Source organism: Eschscholzia californica, unplaced genomic scaffold, assembly GCF_041429995.1.
Source record: "Eschscholzia californica isolate CP2 unplaced genomic scaffold, dmEscCali1.0.p SCAF_2, whole genome shotgun sequence".
NCBI classification, from domain to species: domain Eukaryota; kingdom Viridiplantae; phylum Streptophyta; class Magnoliopsida; order Ranunculales; family Papaveraceae; genus Eschscholzia; species Eschscholzia californica.
In genome coordinates this window covers 27969763-27995741 of record NW_028238309.1, presented here as the reverse complement: position 1 = coordinate 27995741, position 25979 = coordinate 27969763, and the positions used below count along the sequence as shown (strand labels likewise).

General features: G+C 35.8%; 4 protein-coding genes across 5 annotated transcripts; 2 read left to right on the top strand and 2 right to left on the bottom strand.

Annotated features, from left to right (window-relative positions):
• Positions 1-3409: 3409 nt before the first annotated feature.
• On the bottom strand, positions 3410-4914 carry LOC147557227 (uncharacterized). The gene is made up of 2 exons (XM_086658200.1): positions 4660-4914; positions 3410-4152 (listed from the first exon to the last, which is right to left on the bottom strand). Exons 1-2 carry the CDS (start codon positions 4789-4791, stop codon positions 3565-3567), a joined length of 720 nt encoding a protein of 239 aa, XP_086514326.1. The 5' UTR covers positions 4792-4914; the 3' UTR covers positions 3410-3564.
• Positions 4915-5121: 207 nt separating this feature from the next.
• Positions 5122-12017, bottom strand: POLD3 (DNA-directed DNA polymerase). Of its 2 annotated transcripts, none has more exons than XM_086658198.1 (8): positions 11652-12017; positions 9016-9071; positions 8812-8936; positions 8372-8531; positions 7559-7947; positions 6852-7370; positions 6364-6484; positions 5122-5594 (listed from the first exon to the last, which is right to left on the bottom strand). In XM_086658198.1, exons 1-8 carry the CDS (start codon positions 11718-11720, stop codon positions 5447-5449), a joined length of 1587 nt encoding a protein of 528 aa, XP_086514324.1. In that variant the 5' UTR covers positions 11721-12017; the 3' UTR covers positions 5122-5446. The 2 variants fall into 2 exon arrangements, with proteins under 2 accessions (XP_086514324.1, XP_086514325.1); XM_086658199.1 differs by lacking the exon at positions 11652-12017 and adding an exon at positions 9746-10107.
• A 1043-nt stretch (positions 12018-13060) lies between these two features.
• Positions 13061-15543, top strand: LOC147557225 (uncharacterized). Its single transcript, XM_086658783.1, has 5 exons — positions 13061-14011; positions 14116-14534; positions 14639-14970; positions 15055-15173; positions 15259-15543. Exons 1-5 carry the CDS (start codon positions 13061-13063, stop codon positions 15541-15543), a joined length of 2106 nt encoding a protein of 701 aa, XP_086514909.1.
• Positions 15544-22863: 7320 nt separating this feature from the next.
• On the top strand, positions 22864-23913 carry LOC147557224 (putative cyclin-D7-1). Its single transcript, XM_086658782.1, has one exon. The coding sequence runs from the start codon at positions 22864-22866 to the stop codon at positions 23911-23913; it is 1050 nt and encodes a 349-aa protein (XP_086514908.1).
• The last annotated feature ends 2066 nt before the right edge of the window (positions 23914-25979 follow it).

Below are 25979 nucleotides of genomic sequence, written 5' to 3'. Positions count from 1 at the left end.
AAAGTAGAGAAATTCTCTACAAACATATGAATACAAATCAAGTTCTTCTTGTCTTTATCTATATATTTCCATTATTTTTCTTCTTCCCTCTTTTATGTTTCACAACACGTTATAAGCACGAATTGCTCTATTATCAATGATCAAAGAGAAGAAGAAGTTTTCCACTTATTGATCAAGATACAAACAAATGAAACATGGGTAAGTTTGGTCAGTTGTAATTGGTAAATCAAAAGGTATTTGCACATTTCTTTGTTGAATTTTTAAGCTTATTATTCTTATTTATCTCTAACCATTTTATTTTGTGATTGTTGAGGCATAGTGAATCATATCAAAAGGATATTAGAGTTACATAGCTGATAATGAAAAAATGGTTGGTATTTCAAACTAATATGACTGTAGTGCAATCTATTCTATGGTAAGGTCAAGGTAAGTTATGCTTCAAAAAAAAATGGTATTAGTCTCATAACTAATGTTTATTTTTGTATGAATACATCATAAGTGCATATTTTGATTTGTTAAAGAAGATTTCTCCAATAGGAAACTTAACCACCAAAATTTGATTAAGATCAAATTGAAGCATATATTGTATATGAGATAATCAAACCTGAAGTTTGGTGTGTCTGAAACAAGTCTTCAAATCTCAAAATTTCTACAAGAGTTTGAAGTATAAAACTTCTACGAGATGATAATAAATCAAATCTCTAAAGGGTGGAAATATATACCACTATAAGTTGGTTAATTATCACAAAAAAAAAAAAGATAAACCCTTGCAAAACAAAATTTGTTTGCTCATTCCTGAAGAATGAGAAATATTGATGTTTTAGTATTGAAAATATCCATTGATTCTTAAGAGATTACAACTGAATTTGTGGTAAGAAAATACTACAGAAATTCAGAATATCTATTCAAGTGGTGATAATATCTTCTTTCAGGTGATGAATTGTAAATTCTTGAAAAAATAGAATTTGTTGAATATCCGCTTTCATATTACACCTGAAGTTGTAATAACCAAAGAGAAAGTGATGATGGATTTAATAAATAAAATAAAACCACATGAAGATGATATATCTCACATGTAATTAATCACACCCGAAGTTGTGATATTATAACAAATTGCTCACACCTGAAGCTGTGATCGGATAGTAATTTTTGTCTAACGGAAAATATGATATGAAAATAAAAATCAAATTTGCATAAAGCAATTGATTTTTCCTTCGTCTTTGTCACATCCTTGAAGTATGTGCTCATAAATAAGACGGAAATCTATCGACATTAGGGGGAGGAAGTCCTATATTCAATGTCGTAAAATACTTAAAAATGATTGAGTTTCTCTCATTTGGAATCAATATACGGAAAACTTGCTACCTCGAGATATTAATATTTTTCAGAGCTTAATATGCTTATATCCAGATAAAGGTAATGGAAAATGATCAGAGTTGATCAAAGTGACATATACTCTTTGACACTGAAGGAATAATTTTTCCTCCTGAAGAGGCTATCAAATTAGAAATGAATGTGATTCATATTCCTAATAAAATCTCCTAAAGAGCATTTGTGTAAAAAGAGACACCGACCTTTTACAAAGGCACATATATGAGATCACTGAACTATGTATGCTGTGAAAATTTGAAAAATCAAATAAATTATTTCAGACGATGTATTTTTGAATATAGTAGCTACTGGGAGCATATTGATCTGGAATTACTCTAAGTAATATTGGTCAACTTTTGACGAGATACTTCATTACTTGTGGATTTTCTTACAAAATAATTGAGTCTTCAGACATGAAGTCGAAGCACCAATTAAGAATTACCCCGAAGGTAATAAAGTAGACATGTGTAAGAAATGTCCTTTAGTCTATAAAGGATTTGACGTCCACTTATAAAATTTCAATATGAATTAAAAATCTCCGAATTATATTATGAAGTATTTATAAATCCTATTGTGACTCCTGAAGAGTTTATCAAAGTTTGACAGTAGAGTATTGAAAAAGATTATTCGAGTAAAGAAAATCTTGAAAATGAACATATTCTGAAAAACTAAAAGGCTATAAGCTTCAAAGCAACTCATATTGTCTTAACTTATCATATGTCATGGAAATTTAGGTCTAGAAGTACCTAATATAGTACAGACAATACATTACGTGTGTTGTAATGTGGTTTTAGAAAACAACCATCATTCATATATAAAATGTCAATCGCGTTGTACTCTTTTTCCTTCGTCAAGGTTTTGTCCCATTGGGTTTTCCTTGTCAAGGTTTTAACGAGGCAACTATGCGTATTGAAAATCGTTATAATTTGTTTAAAAGTTGTAGTCTTTTTTCCTTCGTTAAGGTTGTGTCCCGTTGGATTTTCCTGACAAATTTTTGGCGAGACAACTAGTCATCGAATGATGAGTTTAACACCTATTATGTGTGTGAGGTGGATTGTGCATAAAATTTATAATGCACATTGAAATGTGATTAGTACATTTATTTTAAAAAAATATTATAATTATCTTATCAATGTATATGACAAATACGAATCACTTAAAAAGTGAGTTCAACTGAAATCCTAGAGGATTTAACAAACTTCAATCTTAAGTGTGCATAAACTTTGAAGCATTATATGGATGCAACATGGAATATCAAATGGTAATTATTATATTTTTGTGTATATATGTCAAAAGGAAGCTGACAATAGAAGGTTGAACAACGCCCTCAACCTTCATGAGGGGGAGCAAGTTTATGAAAACACTGCATACTATATTTTCACACTGTACTCTTTTTCCTTCGTTAAGATTTTTTTTTTCCCACGGGGTTTTTCTTAACAAGGTTTTAATGAGGCAGATTATGTGTACATAAAAGATGTACATGAACAAAGAATTTGTACTCTTTTTCCTTCACTATGGTTTTGTCCCATTGGGTTTTCCTAGTAAGGTTTTAATGAGACAATTTCTGATGTGGTGGACATCCAGGGGGAGTGTTATAAATATTAGATTTATGGTGGATGACCACCACCAATTGTAACTCCCACCACCATAGGTTTTCCACCATTACTTTTTATTCAAGCTCCATTATTGTGTGCCTATTGGATGTGTAACTCATCTAGCTAAATGCCTATATAAAGAGGTTACTTGCTAATGAAGAAGATGGATCAAACCAATGTATCATAGTACTCAATATACCAATGTACCAAAGTAGAGAAATTCTCTACAAACATATGAATATAAATCAAGTTCTTCTTGTCTTTATCTATATATTTCCATTATTTTTCTTCTTCCCTCTTTTATGTTTCACAACAATGTGAAGGTTTTGCATATTTTCGTTTACACACTTCGAATTTCAAAAATAAATATTGTTAGATGCTTCTCACAAACAACCTACAAATACCGTACTATCAACATATGTTTTGCATTGCAGAATCTCGAGTAGAGTCACCAAAGAGAAACTAGAGTCCAATATATAGTATAAAATAGAACATATTATGACAAGAGAAAATCGATCGCTCGAAGGTCTCTCTTTGTAGTAAATACTAACAGCAATATGATAACAAATAAGACTTTCTGTCATTCGAAAGTAAAATGTTAGTGAGGAAATGCCATTCTTTCAAGTTCCATGGCTCTCAAAAGTGAGATAAGATCTCCTCCAACAATATCATTTCTAGCTCCATTCTCATTGTTGTAATTATTGTTGATATTGTTCGTCTCTCTGATAGCCGATCTACATATCGGGCATCGACCGTGACTTTTTGCCCAAGGTACTATACAGTCTTCATGAAACATGTGATTACAAGGAGTAATTATCACTTCAAGATGTGGAACAAAATCTTCTAAACATATAACACAACCTTTAACATCTTCATCATTCATTTCTTCCTCTTTGTTCAAAATTCCATTAACATTGTCCCTATAATAAAGGCACCATTTTTTCTTGGTTTTTGGTGGTGGAGGATTGTATATTGTTTTCCTCAAGTTCTTTAAGGCAAAAGTTTGGTCTTCTTGATCCAAATTAGATCTATCTTCTTGTGGTGGGAGTTGGGTTGGCCATGGATTCGTCTCCATTGTCGGAGTTAGATCTTGTATGAACTGTCTAAGCCTTGGGTTGACCATGTATGGCATCTCGCCTCTAGGCAGAACAAGAATTCGCCCCGGAAGTATGGTTCCACTTGGAAACTGAAATACAACTCTGTGATTTAGTATAGTTTAAACTGAGTTAAATTATAAACCTAAGAGGCTAAACAGCCTGGTAGGATCTATGTTTTGCTTCTAGGTTAGCGAGAAGGCGATAATTACAGTCAGGGCCAAAAACTTGATGTGAAATTTAACTAACCCAAAATAATAGACAAACCAGCAAGTACTTTTTTATTTAATTGTCGATCTAAAGTTACCTATTCATTTGGTAGAAAAAACAATAGATTTTGTGCAAGTTTCAAATATAATAGAAGAAAAATCAAGAACATGTAAAAGACCAGACTTTTATTTGCTAGAACTATGAGCAAGCACAAATCATTCCTTTCTGTCAAATTAAGACTTTAGCCTGCTAAATCTTTCATCATCTTTCAATGCAAAAAAAATCTATCCTCTTTCATAACCCGATAATCTCATCTTCAATTCATTCAATACAAATGATTTTAACACCAAACCATTAACGAGTCTGAAATCAGGAAACCTTATACTTACGATTGGTCCATATGAGAATTCCCGGGGTGCTCGGTATAGCCTGTTATTGTTTACAACACTTCCCATAGAAGTACTTCCCGGGCTCCAGTTTCTAAACCTGTTGTTGTTGTTGGCGCCATAGGAGCTGCTCATTTCACCTTCTCTGTGAAGATGACCAGCACTGGCAAGAACGGGCAATCTGCTGCAATGGAATGAGCAATGGCTTTCTGATAAAGCCTCTGCCTTTACTTTTTCCTGAGTTAAGATAAGCTATACTTTTATTCTTTCTTCTCAACCATAAAGAAGATATTCTGGATGCTCTTTGTTCGCCACGCAAAGAAAACAACAGAGAAAGTTAACTTCAACTGGCACAGCAATCCAGATAAGGAATTCAGCCCTAGAAGTCAGAACTTGCACAATAGAAAAGCAGATAGGAATCCATTTGATTGTATTTTAAGCATCTAGCAGATAAGAGAAGCTATGTAAAATAAGGTGGTGATGGTATATATTCCTTCAAATGAGATATCTAAACTCCACGAATGTCATACATGAATATCAGATCTTAGTCACTACAGAATTTATGCATTTTTTGTAATTGACAATTTTGGTGTTTTTTTCTCATTGTTTGAAAGGCATAAATTCTGTACAAAAGATGGTAAAAGTTTTCATTCCAAAGAATTACAGAATTCAACCTTAGTGCACCAGGCACAATTGAAATTACATTAGAAACAAGTTACCTTTCACTAGGTATAACATCTACTGATAATTTGACCATACTTTTCTGAATCTATTGCGGAAATTTTTTTCGTCAAACCCTTTTGAAGAACGAAAGAATGTTGCCCTGTTTAGTGTCCTTCACAGCACCACCTTTTCCTGCTTTTTTGGCTCCGGTTTTGCTCACTGGATTAGATGGAGCACTGCTTCCTAGTGCAGGAGACTTTTTAGCTGCTGAAGGCCTGAAATTATAAAACAAAAAAGTTGGGCTATAGTCAATCACCTAATAAGACCAACCACAAATAACAGACATGAAGATTTTTTCTGTTTCAGAGATTAAACAAAAAGAATCGAAATTCAAGTAACATGGATACCTTTCCAATGTAAGTGAAATTTTGCATGCACTAATGTTTATGCTTGCACAATACCGAGTTAACTTAAAATGCCACTCTAGGTTATTGTCATTAATGCATATTTAACACTGGTTGATCGAAATATACAGAAACAGACCTAAGAGCTAAAACTAGAAAATATATACATATATATGTGTGTGTGTGTGTGTGTGTGTGTGTGTGTGTGCGCGCGCACGCGCGCGCACCAAATAGATAAACGGGAAAATGGTGGAGGCACGTGTGAGTTTCTAGGAAAATTTTCGCAAGAAACAAAATTGAGTTGCCAAGAACAATTGGAACAAAATTGCAACGAGCAGTAAGATTGTGGGGTATGACAGCATAGAAAATATAATTCACTTAAACCTACTATAGAATCATGAGTGCCAAAAAAGTTGATATCAGTATCTGGTACTGAATCACCATTCATGCATCGGATGCAATAGTTATCAACTTAATCATCAGTGCTGCAATTGTCCTCGATGTCTAGATGTCATGAAACCAATTGGATAGCAAGTTTCAACCACTAGAAGTATCTTCCCTATAATCATTCAGATCCTAGATAGCCAAACTACTAGGTGTTATAGGGCAATTATACAATCATATGTGATTTTATCATAACCTGTTTTCTGCAGGAACCGTGGTTGTCCTCTTAACATCGGACTTGCTCTCTGCCTCAGTGGTTCTGCTCTTGCCATTGCTATTGCCTTCCGCCTCTTCTCCCTCCCAAACAACCTCAGTCACTGACAAACAGAGAGTGTTAGTTATATACCAAATACTACTTTCAGATGTTAGGCAATTGTCAAACAATATAAATACCGAGAATATGGTCAATCCGTCAATCAGAAAACCCCAGGCTGCCAAAGATAACAGTAAGAATTCTATACTATGCTCAACTTTCTTCAAAAAATTTCACAATGTCAATCTCTAAGTACAATACATCCAAAGGAACACATGATTAGCAATGAAAACATGTTTTCCATCATTAATCAGGTTGCTCTGCAAAAGAGGTAAATCTTCGAAGTACTTTGTCGAGTCACACCATGCAATATAAAACAGATCTCGTGGTCTAGAATGAGGTAAGACATTCAACTAGAAGATATCTCTTACCTTCTCTTCCACGCTCATCGATTCGTGTCTTGAGAACTTTTCTCCTTTTGGGTGAATTTAAAGCAGCATCTGTTGGTTTAACCTTGTCTGCAACATCTACAGCAATAAGATTCTCAGTCTTCTTTGACATAGAAATTCCACTTGGATTATCCTTGCTGCCTATTATCGAGGCATTGGTTGGAGGCACGATTTTCTCTCTTTCAGTTGCTTTTTCGTGCTTGATCTTCCGATTCTCTTCATTCCTCTCTTCAAAATTCAAGCAGCTTTTCTCAAGAACGACATCTTTAGAACTCTTGCTAGAACCTGCATCTGAATGCTTTTTGGGAGGATCTGGAGAGGATAGACTGACAACATTTTCATAATCATCCTCTTCATCTGAGAGCTCCATGACAACTCGCCTCTTTCTAGTGCCTTTCCCATTAGCAGCTCTCTTGTGGTTGATATTTTGATCGTCATCATCATCATCACTTCTTGAAGCATCAATTGCTTCTTTTGCACATATCTGAGCGTCTGCATTAACTAAATTATTTAAAGAAACAAAAGAATCAGCAATATAGATTGAATTAACATTGAGGAACCCTAAAGCATAACCATTTAATCATATACATGCTAAAAGAAAAGAACCGAACTTCTATTACAAAGTTAGTTTTGCAGAAAAGATATCAGTGTGACTACAATGAAGAGATAATGTTTGTTCCTCAACCCACCAATTGTGATTGGACCGAGTTCCATATTTGGGGGGCTGCTAGGTTTTGGCTTTGCAGATGTGCGACCCCACAAAGTGGCCAGTGATCCTCCAGTTCCTGAAGAGCTTTTCTCATTCTGAACTTTCTTTTTATTTGTAGAGAGCGATGTGGTTTTTTCTTTGTGACTATTACCACTGGTAACATCTACTGTAACCACAGCTGGAGACTGTCCAGTTTTAGGGCCATCTTGCTGTACTTTTGGAGCCATTGAAGCTGGAGTTGAATTAACCTTTTGAATTGGAATATTCGTCCTTGATGGTATTGCAACTGTTGCAGTCCTTGCAAGTGGGGGAGCAACCGATAACCCATTGGTCTTGCGCTTCACATAGGCGTTCAATACACCACAGAACCTAAAAAAGAGATGGGAGCAACTTCATTAAATAGGAGACAATAATCGATGTCATACTTGAATGGGAGGAGTCTCAATTATATGATCATATGATACTACAAAATTTTAAACAATGAATAGAGGAAACACTTGAATGATCTAATGCTTAGACCGTAGAGTGTATTTGAATATCCAGTAAACTGTAAAGATAAGAGAAACAAAATGAGCGAGAAAAATGTGATTTCTTGGGCTATTTAAATGTCCAAACATGTAAGCAAACTCCATATTTCACTCCTTCGTGAGAAGGAAATTGCCAACACGCCTATACAACACCCAATGGACAAGTTAAGTCGTTTAAGAGTTCTTTGTTTAATTAAGGTTAGAAACAAAACCTAAAATGTCGGTGAGATATGACTTGAAAGATTAAAAAAAAACAGAGATGAAACCTGTTGTCTCTTAAGCAATTGTCTACAGTAAAGGGCTGATTAAAGAGCTCTTCTGCCTGCACGAATTCCGCATTCCATAGAGCTGCAGAGTCTTTTGGTATACATGCTTGCACACTATAGACCTGAACTGAATAATTGTCTCCAAATTCCTTCTTGGCATCTGTATTGAAATAGGAGAAAAGATTACTTTCTTGTGGTACCCCTGTTTTGTGGACAATCATCGTTATAATACCTGAAAAGGTAGAGAATGGAATACACAGAGAAGGCCAGAATGCTTCTACAATGTCAAGTTATTACTATATCAATCTCAAAAAAGCTCTAAAATTGTCTTCCGGTCAGGAAATCTTTAAGGTCATCAAATCTTTCAGCCAAAGTTATACAAAATAAATTGCTTCTGGAGACAACATAAAACAAAGATTATATATATCAGAGACTCTGACCTGCAAGTTTGGTTCCAGAAACAAGCTTTATATGGTAGACTGGAGGATCACTCTTTAACCACCCAGACAATGTATAAATGACTTCTAAACCACTTCCATGTTTTTCTGCAAACTCCTGAAGCAACCTGAAAGGAACAAGTCGCATAAGAAACAAATGTACATATATAAATCATATATGATGACGATAATGATTGCAGACATTACCTCTTTGCATCATTTGATGATACTGAAAAATTCCGACTAAGCCACTTGTAAGAGACCTGACCATGCAAGTCATATTACTCAGAGGTTAATGCTATGAGTTAAACACATAAAATTTTCCTCACATCTACTACAATCAATTGCGTGATGAAAATCAATGTTAAAATTCATAATAGACTGAGAACTTTCAAAGTGTTCAAACATACAACTTGAAGTCTAATTTTTTGGTAGAATCCAGCACCGGATTAAAAAGTGGAGTTATAAATACCCAACCGTTATCCAAATCATCTTATATTTGTGTCTAGACTATGGACCCATATCTTTAAGAGAACAACAAGTAACTAACAGTTATGCTAAAGGGAATGATGCAAAAAAAAGGTGTTCTTTATTACTATTGAAACCCTAAATATTAATCTAACAAAATCAATCACCAAAATCCATCTTTTACAAAAAGATTAAAAAGACAGGGTCTGTCTTGGGTAAGATCTATGAAAATAGTGAATATTATTCCTACCAATCCTACTTCCTTACCCTAGAGTTCTCCTCGATAAACCTAACAACCCCGATGATTCTTTAACCACAAACTTGCACAGAAATTACTTAACTAAAACGACGTAGTAAAGCTTAAATAAAACAAAAATAATCTAAAATTACACAATAATAGATCATAATTGAAAACCCTAGCACCGAAGAAGATGTGAACGAGTAAAAAGAAGGGAAGAATTTTGTATACCACTTGAAGCTTATCAGAAACAAGAGCTTTGACATCGCCCATAATATCTAGGGTTTCTTCTGCCACCATTTTAGTTAGTAAGTAAACCTTGCTGGATCTTCGATGCCGACTACGGTGAATCGACGAATAAAATCACCCGCCTAAATGAGAGTGTGATTACATTTCCCGCCTTTTTCTGCCGATGTCAGGATTTTATACAAGTACATTCTATTCTACCCTAGGAGTTTGCGGAAGGTCGCTATCCTTCTTCATCATCAACCGTTCGTCTTATCATTGGTGATCTTATATGAACCGTAGATTGGTAAGTATTTAATTTTTCCTCCCAACGCGTTGGGTCATCCACGTTTGTTTTCGGAGCATGTAAACTTTGGTCTATCAAAAGATGGGGCAACTTATTTCAAAAAAAAAAAAAAGGTTATTTTGCGAAAGGGTCATACATAAGTACCGGGTTTTGCGAAAGGGGTATGACCTTTTATTTTTTTTGCAAAAGGGTCGTGGACTAGTGTTGACTAGTTAAGTTCTAACACCGTTAATCTATTTCTATTACTTAAAAAATATATTGTTACATTTAAGAAATTTATGCGATTTTGACACTAAATTCGCAAAGGTGAAAAATAAGACATCCACCTTGAAGAACATTATTTTTCTAGATTTTCTAGCATTACACATTTAAATAATGAATTTCATAATTTAATACATGATGAATAAATGATAAAATCAAAATATATTTATGTGAAAATCTAGTAAAAAAAAATCTAAAAGCACATGAATATAATTCTAAATTATATTCTATCTACTTTATTCAAAGAGTTAGAAAGTAAAAGGAATTTAAGAAGTGTGATGAGGATTCGTAAAAAAAAAAATTATAAAAAGACCAAAAAAAAACCGTAAGCTCTTCTCTTGTCGGCACAATCTCTTTGTAAAACTCAAGCGACAACACCTCTTTCAATTTCCGATGAAAATCGAAGGTGGAAGAAAGAAAAAAAAGAAGAAGATGAATAATGTTAACTATGCATGTAATGTGAAGTTAAATTTAACATTTATTTAACGATCAATGTTAGTCCACGACCCCTTCGCAAAATAACAAATAGTCATGTCCCTTTCGCAAAATCCGGTACTTATTTACGCCCCTTTCGCAAAATAACCCAAAAAAAAAGAGATGGGGCAACTAGCACTAAAATTAAGATGTCTATGTTCACCCCTAATTTTAATTGTTTTTTTTTTTATATTGTCAAGAAAATATTTTATTTTAGTCAAAAACTCACTTTATCAAATACTGTCCCTTAATCTTTATCACCTCCACCACAACAACTTCCCAGCACCCTATGTTGTAAAAGGCGACGCTTAAGCGAGCTTGAGCGCCAAAAGCGCCAGGTTGAGAGAAGGGTCGCTTTATTTTGAGGCGAGAAACCCAGATTTTCCCTGGTGGCGCCTTCAGACGCTTAGGCGAGCGCCTTTAGGCGCCCCAGGGGAAGCGAGAGGCGGCCCAAGTCGATTGGGTAGTGCCCTCAGTTTTTTTTTAAGGCTTTAGCCCAAATCGACAGCTTCCCTCTTAAACTAATATGTTTCTCTCTCTAACCCTCACGACCGAGACCACCATGAAAGACTCTTAAAGACGAATCTTCATCTTCTTCTCCTTCTTATTTCATCAATCATCATCAAGTAAGTCGTTGGTTTTTAACCTGTTCATCTTCTCCCTCTTCTTGTTTCTATTTCAACAACTTTTAAACTTTCGTTTTTTGCTGTTTTTTTTTATAATTTTCAGCAAGTATTTTTTTACTTATTCTTGATCTTAAGCTTAAATAAAACAAAAATAATCTAAAATTACACAATAATAGATCAAAACTGAAAACCCTAGCACCGAAGAAGATGTGAGCGAGTAAAAAAAGGGAAGAATTTTGTATACCACTTGAAGCTTATCAGAAACAAGAGCTTTGACATCGCCCAGAATATCTAGGGTTTCTTCTGCCACCATTTTAGTAAGTAAACCTTGCTGGATCTTCGATGCGGACTACGGTCAATAGACGAATAAAATCACCCGCCTAGATGAGAGTGTGATTACATTTCCCGCCTTTTTCTGCCGATGTCAGGATTTTATACATGTATATTCTATTCTACCCTAGGAGTTTGCGGAAGGACACTATCCTTCATCATCCACCGTCCGTCTTATCATTCGTGATCTTATATGAACCGTAGATTGGTAAGTATTTAATTTTTCTCCCAACGCGTTGGGTCATCCACGTTTGTTTTCGGAGCATGTAAACTTTGGTCTATCCACAGATGGGGCAACTAGCACTAAAATTAAGATGTCTATGTTCACCCCTAATTTTAATTGTTTTTTTTGTATATTGTTAGGAAAATATATTTTTTTAGTCAAAAACTCACTTGATCAAATACTGCCCCTTAATCTTTATCACCTCCACTACAACAACTTTCCAGCACTCTATGTCGTAAAAGGCGACACTTAAGTGAGCTTGAGCGCCAAAAGCGCCAGGTTGAGAGAAGGGTCGCTTTATTTTGAGGTGAGAAACCCAGATTTCCCCTGGTGGCGCCTTCAGACGCTTAGGCGAGCGCCTTTAGGCGCCCCAGGGAAGCGAGGGGCGGCCCAAGTCGATTGGGTAGTGCCCTCAGTTTTTTTTTTAGGGCTTTAGCCCAAATCGACAACTTCCCTCTTAACCTAATCTGTTTCTCTCTCTAACCCTCACGACCGAGACCACCATGAACGACTCTTGAAGACGAATCTTCATCTTCTTCTCCTTCTTATTTCATCAATCATCATCAATATCATCAGGTAAGTCATTGGTTTTTAACCTGTTTATCTTCTCCCTCTTCTTGTTTCTATTTCAACAACTTTTAAACTCTTTTTTTTTTTTATAATTTTCAGCAAGTATTTTTTTTTTTTACTTATTTTTAATCTTAAGTCTTAACTAATGTTATTTACTAGTTACTAACTTACTATTAACTCGATTTCTTATTCCTAACTTGAAAAATTTTCAGCAAATATTTTACAACAATTTTCAGCAATTGTTTTTTGTTTTTTTACTTATTCTTAACTTGTTTATTTACTCTTAACTAATTTTACAAACTATTAACTTGAGAAAATAAAATTTAGTTGTTTACTTGTTTACAACAATTTTCAGTAACTCTTTGTCTCTTTCATACTTTTTTTTGTTACTTCTTTGTATATTGTGTTAATATTGTGATGTGATTATGTGAAATTGTGAATTATATGGTTTGTGTGCTTTCAATGTCATAACTCATAAGATATGTTATCTTATTTCTGATTTATGAATTACTGAATAGTGAATTAGTTATATGTCTTCTTCGGCTTCAACGGCTTCAACGGCTCGTGTGAGACCGTCGAGTGATCTCGGTTGGGAGTATGGACAACCGGTAGATGGTGACAAGAATAGAGTGCAGTGTGACTTGTGTGTAATGAGAACGAATGGAGGAATTAATAGGCAAAAACAACATCTTGCCGACGGTTACAAAGATGTAAGAGTTTGTCCTAAGGTGCCTAAGGATGTACAAGAAGCGATACAAAAGTATATGGCCGAAGGAAGGAAAAAGATAGACGAAAAGACTCGATTGAGGATGGCTCAAATTGATAATGTCAATATTTATAAATCACCTAATGCACCTTATGAGAATGACGAAGAGTCGGAAGATCACTATATAGATTTAGATGGTACACAAGCTAGTGGTGGAAGTGGGTCTGGGAGTGAGACACCAACTAGTAGAATGGCTCCAAAACCACCTAAGGTACATGGTCAAATGGATAGTTATTTCAAACCAAACTTGAAAAAATTAGTGCAAAATCCTATTGACAATGTGCATACGAGGAGAAGAAGAGACAATGTAGCTGAGTATATTGCTGGTTTCTTTTACGATAATGAGATCGCCTTCAATGTAATCAAAAGCCTCAGTTTTGCTATGATGATTCAAGCGGTTGGACAATTTGGTCTGGGGTTAAAAATCCCTACGTACCAGGAATTGAGAGTCCCTCTTTTGGTCAAAGCAGTCAATTCCACCAAGACGTGGATAGATACATTTAGATCCCTCTGGGTTTCATATGGGTGTACTATTATGACGGATTGGTGGACAGATGGGAAAGGTAGATGTCTCATCAATTTTCTAGTGAATTGTCCAAAAGGAACTGTCTTTCTGAGATCACTTGATGGTTCTGAACATGTAAAGGATGCAAAACTCATCTTGAAACTATTGACTGAAGTCATCGAGGAAGTAGGCCCCAAGAATGTGGTTCAAGTAAGACTTTAACCCTTCATATTTGGACGTATATCTTAATTCTTATTTTGGATGTATATCTTAGTTCTTATTTTGACATATTTGACTTAATCACTTAATTGCAGGTTGTAACAGATAATGCATCTAATTACAAGCTTGCAAGAAAGTGGTTGATGGAAGATAAGAAGTATAATTTGTATTGGATTCCATGTGCAGCACATTGTGTGAATCTCATGTGTCAAGATGTATCAAACATTGCTAGGATTCACAAAGTTGTACAAGAATGTAGGCATATTGTTGTTTTCATGTACAACCACAATCAAGTGTTACATATGATGAGAAAGTTCACTAAGGGAAGAGAGTTGGTGAGACCTGCAGTAACTAGATTTACTACTAGTTACTTATCGATGGATAGTATTTTTAACCAAAGAACGGGATTGAGGACAATGATGCTTTCCGAGGAATGGACTACGAGCAAATGGGTGAAAATGCAAGAAGGAAAGAGAGTAGCAAAGATAATGGGGAGGCCTGATTTCTGGAATAAGTTACATTTTTGTCTATCTCACCATTAGTGGATATTATCAGGATGGTCGATCAGGAAGAAAAACTATGCATAGGTTACATTTATTTGGCGATGACTGAGTGTAGGAAGAAGTTAGATGCTCTCTGGGAGGATAAAAATGATGTGGTGATTGAGGAAGTGCTTAGAAATATTGAGCATAGGTGGTCTGATCAACTATATCAACTTCTCCATACAGCAGGATTTTATCCTAATCCTCGCATCTACTTTGATCCATCATTGAACCCACCTATGGAAAGTAATTCGGAGATAAAAAGAGGGTTGAATGCTTGTATTAAGGCTCTGGTGTCAAATCCTGCTACTCGGTCATTGATTTTTCATCAAATTGTAGGGTACCGTTCTGCAACTGGAGAAATGGGAGATGAGGAAGCAATTGCAAAAAGAAAAACACTAGCATCAGGTATTAAGGAATCAAATACTATTGAGAACTTTTAAATATCTTTTAAGTTTAGTATTCGATAAATTTCTTATCCGCATAATGCAGCTCAATGGTGGCTTAGTTGGGGATCAGATGTGGTAGAACTTCAGAAGTTTGCCGTAAGAGTGTTTGGGCTAACTTGTGCTGCATCTCCATGCGAAAGGAATTGGAGTGCCTTTGACCATGTAAGTGACGAATAAATATGTTCATAATTTTTCCATAAACTAAAATCATTATTTTTAAAAGAGTGTTTATCTCGTGATATAACAGTTACATACAAAGAAACGAAACAAACTAGATCATCAAAAATTTAATGATCTTGTGTTTGTCCAATACAACAACAAGATGAAAGCTCGTTTCCTAGATCAAACTAGCCCTGGTGGAAGAGATTTAGATCCAATCATATTGAAGAATGCTGATCTAGATGAGTGGATTGCTCCATTTAATGCAGCGGATGAATTCGTAGTTGGCACCGATATAACATATGGACTAGCTGAAGAAGCTGAGGGAAATGAAGGCGATCATGTTGGTCCGAGCTGGGTTGAGATCTTATAAGAGGAGAAGAGCACCCAACCAAAGTCAAAGGCAATCGACGGAACCACAATGTCAACTTGTTGATGAAGACTCTGAATCTGAGGCGGGTCAAGATGACAATCCTGAACCTACAAAAGAGCAAGAAGGAGACAAGTCAGATGGTCCTCATTCAGGAGATGATGAAGATATTGACTTTTAGATCTTCATTAGAGTACTAGACTTAAGTTTTGAACTTTTGATGGTTGATTGTTTGTGTTTTGATGGTTAATTGCTTGTTTGAATAGTTTTGAATGTTTTGAATTATTTTTCAATGTTTTTGAATGCTTGGATGTTAAGTTTTATACCTTTAATTATGGCATTTGAGGGTTTATTTAGTTATTTTTATGTTAGGTACTTAGGTATGTATGTATTACTAAAAATATATACTATTTGTTTGAGGCAAACGCCTCAGCTCGCCTAAGCTCGCTTAGGCGAGGCGATGAGTCTGTCGCCTCGCCTCGTGCCCGAAATAACATAGCCAGCACCACCATTCTGGCCACCACCATGCCGACGACCATTGCCACCTCTTCTATTTCCTCTCTCCTCCTCTCTAACCCAATGTTACCCTCTCTCTCTCTCTCTTATTGGAGATCACTCTCATTATTTTTCTCGTTGTAGACATATCTCTCTCTCTCTCGTAGTCTTTATCAATCTTTTTCGCAGGCTCTGTTTCTCCCTCTCTCTCTCTGTCTGTATATATCTCTCTAAGGAAATTACGAAATTCGTGCCCACAAAACGTTTTGTGGCATCGAAATGGTCATGGCCACAAATGTTTCGTGGCCATGAAATCCTCGAGGAGGGTTTCACCCAAACCCTCCTCGATGCCAGGTTCTGACGCAGGGAACACTTCTCTTTGTCGAAACGGTGTCTGTGTGAGAGAGGGAGAGAAACAATGAGAGATTGATTGAGAAACAATGAGAGATTGATTGAGAAATAATGAGAGATTGAGAGAGAAACAATGAGAAATCGAGAGATATAGATAGCCAGAGCAATAAAGAGAGATAATAAGAGATAGACAATAAGGAATCGAGAGAGAAACTAAGAGAAGAAGAGGGAAGGAATAAGAGAACAAGAGATAGATGATGCGAGACAGTGGGAGAGAGAGAGAGAGAGCAATAGGATAAAACGATAGAGAGAGAGAGAGAGATAATATAGAGAGATAGAGAGTGAAAAGATGAAGATTAGGGGGCAATGTTTGATCAAGTCAATTTGTGGACTAAAAAAATATGCCCCTGAGTCAATATTTATTGACTAAAAACTTTATTCCTCTCAGATTTTTTTTATTCCCCAAAACCGTGGCCTTTAATTTTCACTTGATTATCTTTGTCACGGCAACCACTATCCTTCAACCACCGTCACCTTTTCGGTCTCTATTCGTCCTTTTTCTCGGGTGCACTTTTGTTTGCCCTAGAATGGGCACTTCAGCTCCAACCCTCAAAGGTTATCATTGAAACCGATTCCAAGGACGTGATTAAAGCAGGTAATTTGAAATCTAACTCATGCAGCTGGATGACGCGAGCTACAATTCTGAGTTGGTGGAGCTGAAAAGTTTGTTTGTACAGGTTACTTTTGCTTGGATAGCTAGAAACTCGAATAGGGTGGTTGATGTTTTAGCTTGTACAACTCGAGGAAATGATCATTCTGTTACTTGGACATATGTTCCAAGTTTTTTGAGCTCCTTTTATAAGGATAATACTTTTGTAAACCCTACTGTTTAGATATATGATAATATTCTAGCTTCCTATAATAAAAATGAGGTTGGTGTCAGGGAAGGAAATTTGGGTGCCACATGTCGTTGAATGAAGTGGCCAGGTGATTTAATTATTTTTAAGTCCCTAATTTATATATCCCTCATAAACAAATTCCACCGTACTTATAGTAAACTAATTCATCTCCTTAGTGATCTTTTGACCCCTTAATTTAACCTTTTCTTTCCTTCCTCCTCCTATGACCAACCATGAAGAAAATATATGGCCCTCTTAATTCAATAGCGAAGAAAATTGTCGAACACGAAACGATAGCCCAACCATATCTGATCTTTTCCTGTGACCAGGTAAAATCCATAATTTCTCGAAACCAAATTCTGAAAATCGAAATAAAAACTCATAACTAAATTCTGAAAATCGTTAGGTTTGCTCGACTATCCAACTCGTCGATTCTTTGACTCGGAGATCTGGGTGTTACAAGAGGTCCAACGGATCAACCAGGCTTAAGGCAACAGGACTGCTGGACCCGCAAAGATCCGCCACCTAAGCCAAGAACTGGGAGGTCGGCAAAGATCAAGTAAAGAGCTCCAACCATGTTTTGCGTAAAACAGAACCAGGTATGTCCTGGGATTCTCAATAAGAGCAAGGGGGTCCATGTAAGCTAGGCTGATACCTTACGCCCTGAACGTGGGAAGGCAAAATCAGGCCGCACGCTTACCGACTTAATCGCGAATCTTCCTATAGATCTCAGTTGGCTAAAGATATTAAGTGTTTAATTAACTTGGACTTCAAGAGTCTCAAAGGAGGAAACATCACTTAGAAGATCTATCAACTCGGCAGGATATTTACGAAGTATCTTGAACATAGGAACTTCTAATTATCTTATATACGAGATAAACCAAAAGGAAATCCTAACTACGAACAACAGTCTTAATCCCGAACGGTGGATCACAACCGCCTCATCTACACCGTCTATCACATTCGGTCTAATTCGGCCTATAAAAGTACACCTCATCACTTTCACCAAGGTAAGCTCAATACGTTCCACAAGGATCACTCAATACTTAATAGTTTAACTGCAAAGGGCAATCTGACTGTCTTGAGTGTCGGAGAGATTTCCGAACTCTTTGCAGGTTTTCCCCCCAAGTTTCTTGGAGCAAGGAGCGGAAATCTAAGGAAGGAGAGACGGAGTATCTATCACTCGGACGATCCAGCATCAAGGTCCCAATTCCCTGAATGATAACCGAAAAACCATTTTTGACATCAACGCTTTGGATCGTTAACTTTTCAATAGTCGATCGAGGAATCTCGTTGGAGGCTATGAAATTCCTCTAATGAGATTCTTCAACAATGGGTCTTAAGGTTTCACTCAAAACCCTCCATGAGAGTTTCGACTAAGTAGTATACATTTTGTCTGAGAAAGGGATCAACCTCCTCTTTAAAGAATAGACATCCAGGGAAAAAACTCTACTCTTATCTGAAAGAGAGAGCGAGAGAGAAACAAAGAGAGAAACAATTTGAGTAAAAAGAAAGTACATGAGAAATAGGCACATGCGGACAAAGAGATTAAAAAATGGTAGTGTTGGTCGGAGATGGTGATGGCAGTGAAGATGATAAACATGAAGATTAGAAGTAAGCATGTTCATTTTGGGAAAAAAAACAATGATATCACTCGAGTCAATTGAAATCAACTACAATTGACCGAAGTCCACCTCGAATCGAAACATATATTCCCTAAAGCTCTCCCCGTTAGTAAAATATTTTTGTTCAACATCTTTTTCATGGTTGCTTGCATTATTAAATTACTTTGTTTTAGCATTGAGCCAAATCCTTTTTCTTTATCTTGTGAACTTTGCTTTTTAGGAGTTCACTCGTTTCATTTTTACAAATACACTCGATTCATTCTGTCTGTTAGAGCATTTCTAATGCGACATTCAAACAAAAATTCTTAAAATCCTTTGTTTTAAGTTTCAATTAACATTCTAGTTCCGAAGTGGAAAAATAGAGACTTCCGCAATGGCTCGAATGGAGATACTTAAAATAACTTTATTTGATATACATGTCAATTCTACATTTAGTAGAAAAAAGTAGTGGGAAGTTTTATAAGTGCCCCTCATAAATGTTGTAGGTGCCACTTTCCTTCACAAACTCTCCCTCAAATTTGCCTCGAGGGAGGACGCCTATAACACTTATAGGGGGCGCTTTTAAAACTTTCCAAAAGTAGTTATAAATAAGATCTCATATTGATGTATGTTTTAAAATTTGATGAGCCACCTCAGAGACACTATAAGTGCACTTTGAGTAGCGTTTTCTTAAGAGACTACATCAGTGTCATCATTAAGAGTAAGCTCGAGTGTCCCATTTTAAAATCTTATGTAACACTAAATCTTGGAGTTTGAGTGTCCCATTGGATATGCTCTTGGAGCATCTTCAGTTTAACATTTAGAAAAAACTTTAAGGGTTTTCCGTGTCAGCCTGTCAGGTCTGAAAGGTAGATTTCTAAATTGTCTCTGTTCTACTGGGTCATCTAGAGATACTCTATTGGAAAGACTTCTCTAGTGGGACACTCAAGAACAACTCTAGAACTTAATTAAATTTTGAATATAAAGAAAATTGCATAGTTTTGTCTCTTTTCTACTTGGTCATCTAGAGATACTCTATTGGAATCATCTAGAGATACTCTATTGGAAAGATTTTTCTAGCGGGACGATCAAGAACAACTCTGAAACTTGATTAAATTTTGAATATAAAGTAAATTGCATTGTTTTGATAACAATTAGAAGTTTGTAAGAAGATACTTTAAATTTAGACTGCTCTCTTAAAAATCTCTACAATATATGATGTCACATCAAGTTTAAGTTCAGTTTTGCATTTGAGATGATTTTTTAAAGAAAAACCTTAAACAAATCGTACCTAGCGCTCTAAGTTTTAGAGACTGAGTGTCCCGCTGAAGTACACATTCCGCACTTCAACTTTTTGTGTGCAGCAGTCTTAAGAAATCATTCTATTCTAATCTAGTTCTTTTTAATAAACACTTAAACTAAAAAACTGTGACCATGCAAATCAACGAACCCTATCATTGTCTTCAACAGAAAAAAAAAAAAGCCTTATCATTTGAATTGATATTTATACTATGGATGGATTTGTGAGGTCGTCCTAACCCAAAGTCTAGCAGAAAAGGAAAAAACACATATTTATATAAACTGTACGACCCATGTGGGAAAAATATGGACCAAAAAAAAATAAAAATGGAGCTATTGCTAGCTATCATCTCTATCATTTTGGCCAATATTAAAAACACTATGGTGCGTTTGGTTGCAGGATTCCAAAGTGTGATCCCTACTAAAAATGGGATATGCCAGGAATCCAGATTCCTTAGTTTGTTTGTTTGGCTACAAAAAATCTTAGGACTCTAGGATTTTGAACTAAACCAAAACTTCAACTTAAAATCAAAATTTTTTTTTTCTGATGAACATATTTATCTACAAAACAATTATTTCAAGAGTTTTTTTTTTTCCAAAAACAGTTTTTCCCAATACTCATTTTTCCAGGAACATTGACTTTCGAAAATCATTTTTTTTCTTAAAATCGTATTTTTTTCGAAACTATTTTTTCCCCTAAAACCCGATTTTCCCCCAAACCTACTTTTCCCCAAACATTGTTTTCCCGAAAACTTATTTTTTCTCCAAAATCATTTTTCCACGAAAATCCTTTTTTAATTTCAAAAAAAATAAGTTTTCTAAAAAAAATACCTAAAAATCTTTTTTTTCCCGCAAACTTTTATTCCCGAAAATCGTTTTTTTTCTTTAACCGGAATTTCCTGAAAGTAGTTTTTTCATGAAAACCGTTTTCCCCCAAAAATAGTTTTTCTTCTAGATAACCGAAATTTCCTGAAAACTTTTTGTTTCATGAAGATTGTTTTTCTCGAAATTTTTTAGGAAAAAACGGTTTAGGGAAAAATAATAAAATATGATTTTCGTGAAAAAACAATTTTTAAAAAAGTTCAGTTATCGAAAAAACGATTTCGGGAACAAAAATGTGTTTTCGAGAAAACGATTTTCGAAAAAAAAACCATTTCTGAAACAACTTTTGAAAAAAATGATTTGACAAAACGAGTTTAAAAAAAAATCTTCAAAGAAAATTTTTAAAAAGCATTTAGAAAGACTCAAACAATAATAAATTGTAAGATTTTTATTAGTTACCAAACAACCCAAAAAAATTACTTTTTTTTTTTTGTTGAACTAACCCAAAAAAATTACTTGAAATCATGAATGTGAAGAATTCATGTTTTCGTCATCATCAAACACACCATGTATATATATATATTTTCATGTGATATAATTAAAATGGTACCACAAAATAATAAAAATCTTAGGAACAAAATCACAACTAGAGTAACTATATATTTTTTTTTGTTGAGATACAAAAAAACAAAAGGACTAGCCAAAAATAATATTTAGATTCTCCTGATGATCACAACCGGCTGCAATAGGGGTGGGAAAACGGTCCGGGATCCCGATATCCGGCCCAATCCGCCCGGACCGCTTACACCCGAAACCGATTGCTACCCGAGCCGGGTATACCCGGCCCGATGGCTCGGGCTATATTGGCCGGGACTCGGACAGGAGCTCATATCCGAGTCCCAGCCCGAAATACCCGTCCGAAACCCGTCCGTGAAGATCCGCCCGCTACAACCCGCCCGTTAGCTACCCGAAGGCTGCTACCCAAACACCCTTTTCATACAATATCACCAACACAAGTTTATATGATCCAAAGGTGTGGGACTAAAGAGCTTGAGCTACTTAAAATTTTAGCTTTTACCAAGCCTTGTTTTGGGATGAAATGGAAGAGGTAGATATAACTTCCCTCTTGCTTCTTTTATCCTTATCCCAACAATGTGGGACTACTAGATGAAGCTTATTTAAAGTTTTTGACTTTAAAGAAACATGTCTCCCAAAGCAAATGAGGAGGTTATATATAACCTATCTCCTTGCTTCTTTTATTTCTAACTCAAAGGTGTGGGACTAAAAGCTGAAGTTTGCTTAAAGTTTGTTTTGTGATGTTGGCCTTCTTGTGACCTTGACTAACTATGGGGCATGGTCAATAGTAATTGACTATATCAAATGATCCTAAGACCATGTTTTTTTTCCTCCTAAATATGATGTATTTTATTTTCAACACAAAAAAAAACTTGGGTATATTTTGCTAAACAAAATTTTGTAAGACATTATAAATAGTTAATAAACTTTAGTGGTCACGGTCACCATGTCTATTCCGTACTAGCAGTGACTGTAGTGTGTAGTCGGTCATAGCTTGTAACATTTGAAATTACTTTGGAAGAACTTTTAAGTAAATCTTAAGAGAGTGCTAGTAACATTTCTTGGTGATTCTAAAGATAAAGAACAGGGGATTCTGTTTTGCTTCTCTTTTGATTCATTTGACTTATAAAAGTGTTGTTTATGAAATGCAAAGGAAGAGGTTACACGTTCTTCCCTCGGTTGCTTCATCTTCAACACTATCAATATGGTACTACTGAGATTAGGACGTACTATCATCTATGCAGATTCTGATTGTCAGAGATAATTACACACATAATATGGAGAAGAAGAAGAAGAAAATCAGTCTACTCTGTGAGGAAGATAATTATTGGCTTATTAATTCTTCTCCCACTTTCCCTAACTACTATTCTACTACTACTACTACTACTACTACTACTACTATAATGGGTTCATCATCATTCTACAACACCACCTCCAAAGAAGACTCCAAGAACTCTTTCATGGTTTTATTACAGAAAGAACTCCATCTCATGCCCATAAACATTAATCATCTTCACTCACCATTCTTCCAAGCTTCTAGAGTCATAGCTATATTATGGTTTCTCAAGTCTCAACGACGATTGAATCTATCCATAGATACAGTGTTCCGTGCTTCGAGTTACTTCGATCGATTTGTCTCTATCAACAACTATAATATGAAATGGGAAGCCACATTCATGGAGCTACTTTCTGTTGTATGTTTATATATTGCGGCAAAGTTTGGTGAAGTCTCTATCCCTACTTTGCATGAACTCCAGATGGAGGATCTGAACAATTCATTTGAAGTGAGTAGAATTCAAGAGATGGAACTTACTGTATTGAAGGCATTGGAGTGGAGAGTCGGCTGTGTTACGAGTTACTCTTATCTGGAGTTGTTGATCCACCAACTTGATTCTTCTCTTCGATACGATTATCACCAATGCACCATAAGTTCTCGAGTCACCGAGTTGCTCCTGTGCACTCTACTAGATTCAAAGTTCACCGAGTTCCGGCCATCCACAATCACACTAGCAGCACTCAGATGCAGTCTAGAGGAAATATTTCCATCAAAACTTGAAGCATATCTCTCTGATATCACCAGTTTCATCCCGCAAGATCAAATGGGGGAAGTTGTCAACTGTTATAATATTATGGAAGAACAAGTAGCTGATCCAAATTACACTTTAATAGCTCGTGGGAGCTCTTACTTACCTTCTAGTCCTGTAACTGTTATGGCAATGGGGGTAACTGATACATACAATTCTCATGTTGGTCTCTATAACTTAATCAAGGTATCTGATCCAATATCAAACACAAAAAAGAGAAAGAGGGAAGACAATCAAGATTGATCTTGGACTGAATGACCATTCATCTCATTGTTGTTATTGATATATTTGCAAATGTTGATTTGTTTATAAATGATAAATGTAAGTTTTCATCAAAAAAAAAAAAGATGGTACTACTGAGTTAATGAAAGCCTTGTACTGAAAACCAAGAGATTATATAACTTATTCAATTGTTTCATTATCATTAATATGTGGTACTAAAGAGTTGCGAGGGTGTTAAATTTTGAAATGCAAGCTTTGTTTTTTAAAGCAAAGTTTGCTTTCTTTATCTTCAACACCATCAATGTGGCACTAAAGAGTTGGTGAAAATTAAAATCTAAGTAAGGAGAAATAACATTCTACATAGTCCCACATCATTGGGTGAAAAGAAAAAGAGGTTAGAGAATGGTTATTTATACCATCCTTAGTCAAACCCATTAATTGTACATGCATTTAATTTACAAGTTAAAACTTGGTAATTTATAAGGTAAAACTTGTTAATAAAGAGTCAATATTAATATTTTAATTAATCGAAATTTTTTATAAATAATCCGAACCCGTCCGGCCCGTGACCGCCGTGGCCCGATTGGGCTTGCGGGCACGGGCGGGCTGCGGGCATGAGATTGGGGTTAAATGTCCGGCCCGATCCGCCCGACGTTTAATGGTGGGCTACAACTTCTGTTACCCGATCCGCCCGAGCCCGTAAAAAAGAAGCCCGTGGTCGCCCGAACCCCACCCCTACCCCTAGGTTGCAAGCATTTCGACGCCCCCATTTTGCTATCTTGTCCGCTTTGTTGTTTCCTTCTCTGGGGATGTATGAGTAAGTAACCTTGTCAAAGTTTCCCGCCATTCGGTTGATAAGGAACATTAGTTTTTCGGATTGTCATTGGATTGATGAAGCTTCATGACATAGCCACCTAATAATATTTTGATTATCACTTTCAATTTGAAGATGCCGGATGTTATTTTGATTAGCCCACTGTAAAGCTTTAAAAACTGCCGAACATTCACCTTCTTCTGCGTTCTGACATCTGATCTTGAATGCTGCTGCCGCTATAAATTTAGCTTGATCATCATGCATAATACACCCTAATCCTGCTACCTCGGTAAAATTGATGAAGGATGTGTCGACATTAACTTTCACAAAAAGTGCCATAAGCGGAGTCCACGAAGTGTTTTTAGCCACTACTTGTTTGTTCCGCTTTCTCGTAGGACTGGTAATAGAACTACGTATCTTGTCTATAACTTGAATAGGATTCAATAAATTGGTTGGAAAACAATTCTCACATCTCGCTTTCCATATGAACCATAGAGTGGTTGCAAAAAGGCTTTGAATTTCATCCTCTATTTCTTTCCAGCTAGTAATCTGTTCCTGTATACCCATAATCTCCTCAGATAAAATATTACAATGAAACCAAATAGCTCTAGCAAAATTACAATGTAGCAGTACATGATTCATAGTTTCGGTTTCACAACAAAATGAACAAACAAAATTATTACTAATGTACTTTCCAATTTTGTCTTTGACCAGTAAGTTGTACATAAAAATAGTTTGATTCTGGGTATGGTTGGTACGTCCCAAATAAACTTTCATTCCATAGTTTCATACGAAGATCTAGATGTTCGTAGATGATAGTACATAGATTTAATTGTGAATTTACCTTATTTGGTTAAAGACCATCGTGCCGTGTCCTCCTGGTGTTCCTGTAAATTAATACTTAAAATAAAATTGCATATATCTTCGTTAAAGCATTGAGTCAAAATATTCGTATTCCAATGGTTATTATTGATAAGTTGAGCCACTGGGGAAAGTTGGCTATTGTTAATATTGCTCAGCGGTGGAGGATGATTAGGTATCCAATAATCATGCCAAATATTAATATTTGGGCCTTTGTTAATATCCCAGAAGACAAGATTGGACACTTTATCAAATTGTTTGGATATGGATTTCCGAAACCAGGAATGGTGACTTTTAGCCTCCTTAGGTTGATGCTCTTTCGGGTAGTATTTAGCTTTGAGAATAGAGGCCCACAAGGAGTTAGGGTTTTTTATGATTCGCAAGCCAGCTTACTTAGAAAAGCTCGATTGCC

What these genes read in the sequence shown, in the direction of transcription:
- LOC147557227 (XM_086658200.1), bottom strand. Translation starts at nt 4,791, where the DNA reads ATGAGCAGCTCCTATGGCGCCAACAACAACAACAGGTTTAGAAACTGG. An exon ending in AATTCTCATATGGACCAATC is followed by an intron (nt 4,153 to 4,659) that starts GTAAGTATAAGG and finishes GTTGTATTTCAG; the next exon opens with TTTCCAAGTGGAACCATACT.
- POLD3 (XM_086658198.1), bottom strand. Translation starts at nt 11,720, where the DNA reads ATGGTGGCAGAAGAAACCCTAGATATTCTGGGCGATGTCAAAGCTCTT. An exon ending in TCATCAAATGATGCAAAGAG is followed by an intron (nt 8,937 to 9,015) that starts GTAATGTCTGCA and finishes TGTTCCTTTCAG; the next exon opens with GTTGCTTCAGGAGTTTGCAG. An exon ending in ACTCGGTCCAATCACAATTG is followed by an intron (nt 7,371 to 7,558) that starts GTGGGTTGAGGA and finishes TAAATAATTTAG; the next exon opens with TTAATGCAGACGCTCAGATA.
- LOC147557225 (XM_086658783.1), top strand. Translation starts at nt 13,061, where the DNA reads ATGTCTTCTTCGGCTTCAACGGCTTCAACGGCTCGTGTGAGACCGTCG. An exon ending in AGGCCTGATTTCTGGAATAA is followed by an intron (nt 14,535 to 14,638) that starts GTTACATTTTTG and finishes GACTGAGTGTAG; the next exon opens with GAAGAAGTTAGATGCTCTCT. An exon ending in AAGAAAAACACTAGCATCAG is followed by an intron (nt 14,971 to 15,054) that starts GTATTAAGGAAT and finishes CGCATAATGCAG; the next exon opens with CTCAATGGTGGCTTAGTTGG.
- LOC147557224 (XM_086658782.1), top strand. Translation starts at nt 22,864, where the DNA reads ATGGAGAAGAAGAAGAAGAAAATCAGTCTACTCTGTGAGGAAGATAAT.